Raw genomic sequence first — 12884 nt, 5'->3', positions numbered from 1 at the left:
GTATTTAATAATGGCATATGGGGATGTAGACATAGGCCTATAGTGCTTTGTAAAATGAACACCATTTCGAGGCCCATTTGTCTGTTAAACATTACTTGTTTCTGGATGTGGCAATTAAAAGAAGCGGCAACTCATCATACTTAAGTGCAGTTTTAACGCTGTTATGCGAATGACGTAAATGTTTGCACATTTACACGACCGTTACACCTCAATAGTGTTAACTCATAAACACGGGCCTACATATTATCTGGATGGAAATATAAAAGATTAGATTATCTGGATACAATATATTGTAAACTATTCATACTTTACTTATTTTATTTATTTGGTATAAAATACTCAAAATGCAACAAAGGTTAAAACACTTTTGGGTTTACAATATGAATAAATATTTAAAAAAAAACCAAAACATCAAACACCACATTAAAAAAAAAAAAAAAAAAATGTAGGCATATAGGCCTATATTCAATCATCATCATCATCATCATCATCATCATCATCATCATCATCATCATCATCATCATCATTAGTAAAAATAGCGTGGAGGATTTAATCGCTCCACGCAATGTTTTCCCGTCTTTGGTGACACGTTTAAAAACATGTTTAGATATATCGTATGTGCTTACTTAGGACCTTGACGTGTTTAGAATTAATTGTGCTTAGGTATTTGACATCATGATGTCAAGCACATTTAATGCTAAACATGTCAGAAACCTAAACACATTAGGCCGGACCTAAACACGTTCAGCTTTTAAATGTGTCACCGAAGACGGAACAACATTACGTGGAACTTCGAGTTTAAATCCTCCACGCTGTTTTTACAGCGTAGTCTGCAGTGCTTGGTCCGTTTATAAGTTTAGATTCAGTTCCTCCATTCATCTCTTTGATGCGCTATTCTTTTTATTTCTTCGTAATGTCCGATGTTAATCATATCCATTAACATCTTTCTTTTCTGCCTACTGTTCTCTTTCCTTCCATTCTCCCTTCACTCACCTTCTTTAATAATCTATTTCCTCTCAGTACGTACGCCCAATCCACCTCTTTCTTCTTTGCTCCATCATTATTTAGTAAACTTCTCTTTGTGTTGAATCTTGTGAATACCTCTCTGCATTCGTTAATCTATCTTTCAATGTCACACATCGAATATCTTTCTCCAGATCCACATTTCAATTCTTGCAGTTTTTCAATTTCTTAATTTTTTCAATGATGATTCAAATAATTTGGAATTCAAAAATTTATATCTATATACATGAATTGATTATTAAAAACAAATTAGATGCTACAATGCTAATACAATTCTTAGATATTAGTATAAGCCGTTCTTAATAGATTACACTGCGGGCCAAATTTGGCCCGCAGAGTAATTTAATTTGACCCGCGCATAAAAATACAAAGGACACCGCGTTCAATAAGGAAATAGTTTATAAACTCTACAAGTAAAAACTCTTAACTACCCATCCAGTGGCGGCTCTAGGATATATTTGGGGGGGGGGGCGGAAAGTTGCCCGACAAGGGGGACTTGAGCTCGTAGGCTCGAGGTGGGGGAATGGGCTGAGAGGAGTGTTCCACTCCCAAATGAGATTGTTTAAAGAATAGCAACCTCTTGATGCCCAGAAATGACACTCTCAGACTGTGACAGACGTGTTGGCTTGGTGTGGACCTATTTATATATGTTTTATGCTCTGACTGCCCGACGAGCTCTGTCCGGCGGGGGGGGGGGGGGTGGGGGCTTGACCTGTCCGGTAGGAGGGACTTAGGCCCCCATTCCCCGCTGGCGCCGCCACTGTACCCATCCCCATAAATTAATCACTTGGTAATTTTAACGATTGTTTTTAAGTCGACTGAGATAATTTTTGGCCCGCGAGCATCAACTCTAAAAATAATTTTGGCCCTTTAAACAAATTAAATAAGAACCAGGGTAGTATAGGCTGAGCAGTTATATAGACTTACAGTACGGTATCGAGTTTTGTTCGTTTAGATTTTCCTGACAGCGATTTGAATAACTTTTGGGGATTACAGTATATCCTTTCTCTTTTCTCTTCCGTTCTCTGTTCGTCTGTGGTTTTGTATTTGTATTTTATTATTTAGAGATAAAATAAGCGAATCACGTTTAAATGTAAGTAGGGTTTAATAATTATTATTATTAATTCGTTAGATGTTGGTTTTTCTTTGTATACGTCAAGCGATTATGCTTTTAGCCTTTCATGGTGTTACTGTAATCTAATAAGCATACAAACATTGTTTAATATTCAATTTTTTACCATGGTTTAGCTTTCAATTTATCCGTGTAATTCCAACTACTATTGAGGAGGTTGTAATTTTGAATAATCTTGAAGAAGTATACGAAGAAGAAAATAAGGTACCGTTAACATAATTACTGCTATTGCTTCTTGAGGATTGTTGCTGCTGCTTTTGCTGCTACTGCTGCTGCTACTACTATTACTACTACTACTACTACTACTACTACTACTACTACTACTACTACTACTACTACTACTACTACTACTACTACTACTACTACTACTACTACTACTACTACTACTACTACTACTACTACTATTGCTATTACTGCTTCTGCTGCTACTACTACTACTAATGTTGCTGCTGCTACTGCACTACTACTGCTGCTGCTGCTCCTCCTACTACTACTACCACTACCACTACCACTACTACTATCACTACCACTACCACTACCACTACTACTACTACTACTAGTAGGCCTTCCGAAAGCTACTGCTGCCCTACTCGTGTTGCACTGCTGCTGCTGCTACTACTCCAAGGTCTTAAACTGTTACATAAATAAATACATTATACAAATTATAACTACGATAACAAATGTATGCTGATAATTCTCTCACAAGAAAGAAACTATACTAACATTTTTTTATTTGCATAATATATGTAATTGATAAAAAATATCATTCGGCAGGCAGTGTTCTTACGTTCAGCTGGCCCACCGGGCACTCCAACCGACATAGTTGTTGAAGGGTATAGCTTCGAAATATTTACTGAACATTTGGAGTCAGCCGGTATTCCGTACATTGTAAGTTCATTTCTGTAATCTAAGTTGTGATGAAACGACATTTCGATTTAATTTCTTTATGCAATCCTGACGTCACTAAAGTAATATTTCGTAGTTTAATCCCAAGTCACGTTATGTGAATTAAGAATTGAAATCTCTGTTGGAAAGATTATTCCTGGATTCAAGATGATGTATAAATGACCAAGCCTTAAAAATTACTACTTTAGGCCTACTAAGTACTAATTTCATGAGCAAGGTACCGTGGCATTTTCAGAATTGTTTAATGATACCTATAGCCCAGGAAACAAATATGAAAAAAATGACGTCAAGAGGAGTGGAATGTTAAAATCAGTCGTCCATGCCAGATGTCTTTATTGACACCTTCTGATCACCCCCCCCCCCTCTTCACCAGCCTGCATTACACTTGCGTTGGAACCTTATAGGTAAATTAGGGACGTTCTTCAAAATGGCCGCCACAGTAATTAAAATATACATATAAGATTTTTCTTTTTTAAATGATGGCATGTGAGAAGGAGATAAAATTATGAAAATCGCACCTCCGTCATTATTTCCAATCAGGGAACAGTGAAATTACACTTTTCCCTGGTCAAATTCGTATGCAAATTAGCTAAAATATGCAAATTAGGGATAGAAGCATAAGGCTCGATATCTTTGTAACAGAAACTTGATTTTTCTTTTAAAGTAGTTCAGAATGTGTTTCTATTGCAATATTCGCTTCAAAATTGACTGGAAATATCAGATTTGAACAATTACCCTATTTTTGGACGATTTCTATATCTCCAAAATTTCTCTCGTAGAGAATTCATTTTGGTCTCAAATTGGTCGAATACATGTTGCTATTCACTGTAATACAACGAGGAGATTATATCATCATAAACATAAGATATTATTGTTATCAACTTGTTAAGCAGGCCTACCTTAGAACCAAAGTTTTCTGACTTCATAAATGATCCACACTTAACCATATTTATTACGGTATCTATTGGTATTCAATTGCCATATTTTCTTTCTGCTTTCTAATGTTTGGTTTTTTCCATAGTAAATTCTGATATGTAACTTACCAGTTAAAAGGACTGTTAGTACAAGCAAAGACACAACCTCTATCTTATTACATAATATGATACATGCAGTTATAGATATAGATAGTGTATATGGGCAGTTTCACATTAAAAGGACACGCTATAGTGACATTTTCATGGAAAATAGAATACAGAGGATTTAGGTCGAACTCTGTGAAACAAGATATTATATCAATGTTTTGAAAAAGGTTGAGAATAGATAATCAAATTGTATTTCCAAATATGCATTTTGTATTTTAATACACTACAACAAATCCTACTCCGTTATAAAGGCCAAATAGATTTTTGATATACTTTTGAATCAATGACCTTTAAAAAATAAAATGCACCATTACCAATTTTTTGGAATATTTTCTTACTATGTATGTTCACCAATTGGATAAACATTTAAAAATAACACATAGATTTCATTTTAGTAGGAATATTGAACTATTTTTAACTTTTTGGCATACAAATGTTTCAACGAATATAAAAGTCATAAAATTGCAAAAATGGCTCTATTTTTCTTTCTGGTGTTTTATCTTATTAGTTTCTATTAGGCCTATTACTTCTTTTAGAAACATTATTGTCATGAATGGTGAACTATGGCTAGAAAGTATGTGAATTTATCATTATTTTTTTTACTGAAAATTGTATGACATTGCAATGATTTTTAATATGTAAACTCATTTATAATATGATGATATACATGTAAAAATATTTCATTTTAAACAATAAAATCTTTGGTCATACCACAGGATCTGCGGTAATAGCTTGCTAAGAAATATTGTCTGCGGCGTGTCAATTACTGTGAAATTGCCCTTATACTATCTGCATTTTTCTTACTTAATTCACTCGCCACTGAGGAAGTTTTATAAGTTACGTAGTCTATAGAAGATTACATAATTATTAATATTTTTTCTAACTATAGTAGTCCTAATTTTATCTTTCACTTATCATGTTCCTTCTATTTCAGGAATTTTCAGAATTTTATTTTTGTTTGCACATTGTTAATTTCAAATGCTAGATTATACAGTATGTACATTTCAATATATTTTGCGGCCATTATGAAAAACGTCCATAATTTGCATATAATGCTCCGACGCAAATGTCATCCAGGCTAAGGGTGACCAGAAGATGTCAATGCAGACACTTGGCAACAATGACTGCTTGTAACATTACACTTCTCAAAAAGTGATTTCTAGGCTTCTTTTCAGATTTTTTTCTAAACCATAAGTATTTTTTTTTTCAATTTTTTAAAAAATATTTGCTAGTCTTTCATTCATGTAATCGCTTTCTATTTTTGGTATTTATTTCCATCAAGACAAACTGTTACTTACATTTTATTTTAATCAGGTTGAAAACGTTGAAGAAAAGCTCGCAGAAAAATTAAGAAAACCACGTGACGTGAGTGACGCTGAATATGACCACACCCGGTACCACACATACGATGAGGTCAGGCTTCGACCTTAATTTATTATCATTACAATGTATTTGTTAAAAGAAGTTAAGTAACTTTATTTTAGCTTAGTGGCGATGATTTTCTGTTGTTCTGAATAATGAAATGAAATTTAATTAAAGATTCTAAATTATAATATTTTGTGGGTGTTGCGCGTTACCTATTCAAATTTAGTTTTGGAGCTGAGGCAATTATAGTAGTTTTAGCAGTTTTCCCGTAGGCCCTGGCACTCACTGCGCCCGGCGGTCGTCGGCGCGCCGACGCGATTCCATAGAGCATGGCAACGCGACTACGCGCGCACAACGTATCGTTTATATAGGCTATGTTCAGACACAACGACTTACGCTAGCGTAACGTTAATCGAGTGGTGTGAACTTGTGCGCGGCGTAGCGAACGCCAGTATTATCGCGCAATCACTGGCGTACGGTAATCCAGCAACAGACCCCAGATTAGCGTACGCCACTGATTTACGACAGTCACGCATCGATGATTTTGAACTCAGCCAAGATTTGACCAATCAAAATAAACCTAGATGTAAACAGAAAATAAAATGCGCGAATTACGAATACGAATATTTCGCGCGAATACTTACGCTAGCGTTCATTAATCGCCCAGTCTGGACATCTCGCTAGTTACGCCATTGATTAACGTACGCCTGGCGTTAGATACGCCTGGCGTATCTCACAGGTCTGAACGTAGCCATAATGGCGATCCGTTGAAACTGCCACCGCCAATCAGCAGACGGCGTATTCTAGCACTCACAGGGAGGGGATTTGGATTCTTCATGCGACGGTCGTGCGCCGTATTACGACTCAGTGGGTGCCCGGCTTGTCATTGCGCAGGAAACAATAAAGCGTCTCTGCCTAGGGGGCTGTTCACTCTTACAGGGTTTTATGTGACAAATACCCGAGATTTGCCCATCATGTCCATATATGGGAAAATCTCACATAATTTGACGCGTAAAATGTCATAAACGTGGACAAAGCATTATACGAACAATTTGTTTCTTTTGTAAATTCTAGATCACCACCTGGTTGAAAACTTTGGTGCAAAGACACAACAATATCGCTTCATTATTTACTATAGGAAAGACGTTTGAGGGTCGAGATATGTATGTTGTCAAGGTACGACCTACAATTATGGCATAAGGTATACTGCCCAAACCAGCATACCTACTAAGGGTAGTGCAAACTAAATTTGCCATTGTCATTGTCATAATCGTAGTCATTTTCCTTGTCGCGTTGTCATAATCATAGCTATTGCCATCGTCGTAGTCGTCGTCATCATCATCAACAACAACAAGAACATTTTTATCATCATAATCATCATTATCATCATAATCGGCATATATTATAATCATTATCATTATGTTTATTATTAATAATAATATTGCTTTTGTTATTGTTGCTGTTGTTGTTTTCATTATCATCGTCATCACAATCATTATCGCCATATCATCATCCTCATGATGATGGTGATGATCATTATTAATAAAGTATTATCATCATAATATAATACCATACTACTACTAATAATAATAGGCCTAATTACTCCTTATACAAATTAAAAATACAACTTCTCAAAAAGTGATTTCTAGGCTTCTTTTCAGATTTTTTTCTAAACCATAAGTATTTTTTTTTTCAATTTTTTAAAAAATATTTGCTAGTCTTTCATTCATGTAATCGCTTTCTATTTTTGGTATTTATTTCCATCAAGACAAACTGTTACTTACATTTTATTTTAATCAGGTTGAAAACGTTGAAGAAAAGCTCGCTGAAAAATTAAGAAAACCACGTGACGTGAGTGACGCTGAATATGACCACACCCGGTACCACACATACGATGAGGTCAGGCTCCGACCTTAATTTATTATCATTACAATGTATTTGTTAAAAGAAGTTAAGTAACTTTATATTAGCTTAGTGGCGATGATTTTCTGTTGTTCTGAATAATGAAATGAAATTTAATTAAAGATTCTAAATTATAATATTTTGTGGGTGTTGCGCGTTACCTATTCAAATTTTGTTTTGGAGCTGAGGCAATTATAGTAGTTTTAGCAGTTTTCCCGTAGGCCCTGGCACTCACTGCGCCCGGCGGTCGTCGGCGCGCCGACGCGATTCGATAAAGCAAGGCAACGCGACTACGCGCGCACAACGTATCGTTTATATAATGGCGATCCGTTGAAACTGCCACCGCCAATCAGCAGACGGCGTATTCTAGCACTCACAGGGAGGGGATTTGGATTCTTCATGCGACGATCGTGCGCCGTATTACGACTCAGTGGGTGCCCGGCTTGTCATTGCGCAGGAAACAATAAAGCATCTCTGCCTGCATGGGATCTGTTCACTCTAACAGGGTTTTATGTGACAAATACCCGAGATTTGCCCATCATGTCCATATATGGGAAAAACTCACATAATTTGACGCGTAAAATGTCATAAACGTGGACAAAGCACTATACGAACAATTTGTTTCTTTTGTAAATTCTAGATCACCGCCTGGTTGAAAACTTTGGTGCAAAGACACAACAATATCGCTTCATTATTTACAATAGGAAAGACGTTTGAGGGTCGAGATATGTATGTTATCAAGGTACGACCTACAATTATGGCATAAGGTATACTGCCCAAAGCAGCATACCTACTAAGGGTAGTGCAAACTAAATTTGCCATTGTCATTGTCATAATCGTAGTCATTTTCCTTGTCGCGTTGTCATAATCATAGCTATTGCCATCGTCGTAGTCGTCGTCATCATCATCATCATCAACAACAACAAGAACATTTTTATCATCATAATCATCATTATCATCATAATCTGCATATATTATAATCATTATCATTATGTTTATTATTAATAATAATATTGCTTTTGTTATTGTTGCTACTGTTGTTTTCATTATCATCGTCATCACAATCATTATTGCCATATCATCATCCTCATGATGATGGTGATGATCATTATTAATAAAGTATTATCATCATAATATAATACCATACTACTACTAATAATAATAGGCCTAATTACTCCTTATACAAATTAAAAATACAAATTCAATTATCAAAAACAGTGAAAAAAAATTGGTTGATCAACCAATATATTGTAAATAACCACAATTGATGACAAATCAAATTTTAAAATTATATTATTTATGTTCCATCTCTCATGTAGACATTACTTATATAAAGTACCGTACGGTAGGCCTATATTGACAACAGATAGTTTTTCAGATAGATCCGAACCTAGATATAGTTGACATTAACTATACGTTCACTTAAAGATAATATAACACGTATATATGTTCATCTATTCGTTCATCATATCACACAATATGGATATAAGAAGTATGTTTAACTATAAAACACTAATTAATGACCTAACGAGGATACCATCCATAGATTACGAGCGACACAGGTGGAAACAAGAAGCCAGGGATATGGATTGAGGGCGGTATTCATGCACGTGAAAAAATCGCTCCTGCAACTGTGGTCTTCATTATCCAGCAGGTAAAAGCTTTCTTTCTCCATGTAAACTGTAAATTAATCACACAATCAATCGATTATCAATAAGCCAAACACGCATCTGCCAAAATCGGTACATAGGATTTAAAATGGACGCCATTTTACGGGGGTGTATTACCAAAATCGGCACATAGGATTTAAAATGGACGCCATTTCACGGGGGTATATATATATATATATGTATATAAAAATACAGATGTATATATAAAAATATAAACATATATATATATTCATATACATATTATATATATATATAATGATGATGATGATGATGATGATAATGATGATAAAAATAAATAAGATGTATATAGCGCACATATCTGCTTTATAAAATGGTGCTTGAGACGGAACATGAAAAACTGGAACTTGAAAACATGAACATTAACCCATGGAATTTCCCTAAAATAATCGAGATTTGTGTAGGCCTATGTGTGTGTCCAGTTGAATCGAAACAACACCAAAAGCCTTAATAGCGAGAAGTCGCATGCTGTGTATATACAGAGGGTTCCTTTATGTGTTTTAATGTTTGCATAGTTATCGTTTTATCTTAGATACTGGAGCAGTACGGAAATGATAATATAGTGACAGAATTAGTGGACGAAACTGTGTGGTACTTACTACCCGTTATGAATGTAGATGGATATGAATATGCAATGATACCGATGGAAAATGTAACATCTGTTCGAGAATACTTCAATAGTTTAGGAGTACCAAACAGAGAAGTACGTCTGAACATTTTTATTTCACATTCGCTCATAAAATAGGCCTAATGTATGCAGAAAAGGAGTGGTGCAGAGTTCTGTCAACCCCACCAAACCCCACTTCTGCAAAACTTCCTACCATTTTAAGCAGACCACAGTTACAAAAAAAAATGTGTTCCTCTTTCACTAAAATTGATCTTGTATGATAATTAAAATATATTATCTTTTAAATTGCAAGGTATATTATATTAACTTTTTGTTTAAGCACCCAAAATCCTTCTACTTCTACTCTGCCTATAATTTAATTGCTATTTAAACGTCATTATGTGTAGGGCTGGGAAAAGCTGTTTTGGCGAAGGACCCGTTCTGTCCATAACAACACGTCATGCATAGGTGTCGATCCGAACAGAAACTGGGATTTTAAATGGAAAGGTAATTTAGAATAATATGAAAATATGCAGGGTGGGATTAAACAATTCGCTTTTTGGAATGAATCACTGTCCAGAGAATTCTATTTGACAAAACATGTGACATGCTTTTGTCACATGGCCGCCGTAGGCCCAAGCCTTGTCAGGAAGCCAGTGGGCCACCTGGGCCCGGCGGATGTCCGGGGGTGAAGCCCCCGGAAGCTCTGGCGTTTATCTGAGCCTTTAAAGTTGTATTTAATTTATTTTAAGGAATGCAATTAACATTTATTTTAATTCTTATTTTTAATTCTATAGTCTCTTTGCATGTACAATACTTGTTAAATCACTCAGAGGTTTTTCCTTTTCTCTCTTCCTTTTCGAATTTCCCTTTTGTGCAAGTAGTTATCGCGACTACACTATTGTGAGTGGATATACTACCATCTAACTTAGGATCAAACAGGATTAGGGAGATAGGAAACACACAAAACATTTAGCATTTTTATTTCACAAACATAAGGAAGGTGATTTATACTTTTATCATCATCATGACGTCATGGTGAGATTGCGTCAACGTAACATCGAAGTTCGTAAACTTGTGGTATCACTACTTAATCCGAATCCGTATTGTATAAGGTCTGTCTCTTATACACATCTAGATGTGTATAAGAGACAGGGATTTAAAATGGACGCCATTTCACGGGGTATATATATATATATGTATATATATTTATATAAATACAGATGTATATATATAAATATAAACATATATATATATTCATATACATATTATATATATAATGATGATGATGATGATGATGATAATGATGATAAAAATAAATAAGATGTATATAGCGCACATATCTGCTTTATAAAATGGTGCTTGAGACGGAACATGAAAAACTTGAACTTGAAAACATGAACATTAACCCATGGAATTTCCCTAAAATAATCGAGATTTGTGTAGGCCTATGTGTGTGTCCAGTTGAATCGAAACAACACCAAAAGCTTTAATAGCGAGAAGTCGCATGCTGTCTATATACAGAGGGTTCCTTTATGTGTTTTAATGTTTGCATAGTTATCGTTTTATCTTAGATACTGGAGCAGTACGGAAATGATAAGATAGTGACAGAATTAGTGGACGAAATTGTGTGGTACTTACTACCCGTTATGAATATAGATGGATATGAATATGCAATGATACCGATGGAAAATGTAACATCTGTTCGAGAATACTTCAATAGTTTAGGAGTACCAAACCGAGAAGTACGTCTGAACACTTTTATTTCACATTCGCTCATAAAATAGGCCCGGAATGTATGCAGACAAGGAATGGTGCAGAGTTCTGTCAACCCGACCAAACCTCACTTCTGCAAAACTTCCTACCACTTTAAGCAGACCACAGTTACAAAAAAAAATGTGTTCCTCTTTCACTAAAATTGATCTTGTATGATAATTATAATATATTATCTTTTAAATTGCAAGGTATATTATATTAACTTTTTGTTTAAGCACCCAAAATCCTTCTACTTCTACTCTGCCTATAATTTAATTGCTATTTAAACGTCATTATGTGTAGGGCTTGGAAAAGCTGTTTTGGCGAAGGACCCGTTCTGTCCATAACAACACGTCATGCATAGGTGTCGATCCGAACAGAAACTGGGATTTTAAATGGAAAGGTAATTTAGAATAATATGAAAATATGCAGGGTGGGATTAAACAATTCGCTTTTTAAAGGAATGAATCACTGTCCAGAGAATTCTATTTGACGCCCATGTGACATGTTTTTGTCACATGGGCGTAGGCCCAAGCCTTGTCTGGGAGCCAGTGGGCCACCTGGGCCCCGGTGGATGTCCGGGGGTGAAGCCCCCGGAAGCTCTGGCGTTTATAGCCTTTAAAGTTGTATTTAATTTATTTTAAGGAATGCAATTAACATTTATTTTAACACTACATTTTCAAAATACAGTGGCGGATCCATGAGTTCGAAATAGAGGGGGCCCAGGGAGGGAATTTTAAGTGTAGACCACCTCAAAAAATTTATGATTATGGCACCTCTAGTTAGTCGGAAGTGCCACCCTCAGACTTAAACTTCTAAAAAAAAAAAAAAAATAGGGAGGTAGGTAGGTGGGCCAGCTGGGCCCCCTTGAATCTTCCACTGAAATATTCATCATAAAAAGTTTTTCACTTTAGCCTATAATCATGCCCCCTTATATATTTCGTACCAACGGACATTTATAAAAATAATGATTTATTATTTACTGATTAGCTTGTGACGTATTCGAACCATGAAAAACAAATAAGATAAACCAGTCTCTAATTCTATAGCCTCTTTGCATGTACAATACTTGTTAAATCACTCAAGAGGTTTTTCCTTTTCTCTCTTCCTTTTTGAATTTCCCTTTTGTGCAAGTAGTTATTGCGACTACACTATTGTGAGTGGATATACTACCATCTAACTTACGATCAAACAGGATTAGGGAGATAGGAAACACACAAAAAATTTAGCATTTTTATTTAACAAACATAAGGAAGGTGATTTATACTTTTATCATTATCATGACGTCATGGTGAGATTGCGTCAACGTAGCATCGAAGTTCGTAAACTTGTGGTATCACTACTTAATCCGAATCCGTATAATTATATATAATGTATAAGGTATGTATATATTGCATACTTATTGTTTAATAACGGCTATATAT

The 12884-nt window shown here is 35.3% G+C and overlaps 1 protein-coding gene across 1 annotated transcript in view; it reads left to right on the top strand.

Annotated features, from left to right (window-relative positions):
- Nucleotides 1-12884, top strand: part of LOC117108843 (carboxypeptidase A2-like) — a 22402-nt gene that overhangs the window by 1008 nt on the left and 8510 nt on the right. Inside the window, exons 2-11 of the mRNA XM_033251012.1 lie at nucleotides 2272-2359; nucleotides 2930-3043; nucleotides 7309-7407; nucleotides 8051-8152; nucleotides 8957-9064; nucleotides 9631-9801; nucleotides 10113-10212; nucleotides 10503-10513; nucleotides 11280-11450; nucleotides 11764-11863. Coding sequence (XP_033106903.1) covers nucleotides 2272-2359; nucleotides 2930-3043; nucleotides 7309-7407; nucleotides 8051-8152; nucleotides 8957-9064; nucleotides 9631-9801; nucleotides 10113-10212; nucleotides 10503-10513; nucleotides 11280-11450; nucleotides 11764-11863 — 1064 coding nt within the window. The remainder of the gene's footprint in view (nucleotides 1-2271; nucleotides 2360-2929; nucleotides 3044-7308; nucleotides 7408-8050; nucleotides 8153-8956; nucleotides 9065-9630; nucleotides 9802-10112; nucleotides 10213-10502; nucleotides 10514-11279; nucleotides 11451-11763; nucleotides 11864-12884) is intronic.

Source organism: Anneissia japonica, unplaced genomic scaffold, assembly GCF_011630105.1.
Source record: "Anneissia japonica isolate Jap-2015-1 unplaced genomic scaffold, ASM1163010v1 scaffold6417_len956965_cov193, whole genome shotgun sequence".
NCBI lineage: Eukaryota > Metazoa > Echinodermata > Crinoidea > Comatulida > Comatulidae > Anneissia > Anneissia japonica.
Note: the sequence above shows the minus strand (reverse complement) of the source record. Positions and strands in the feature narration are given on the sequence as shown.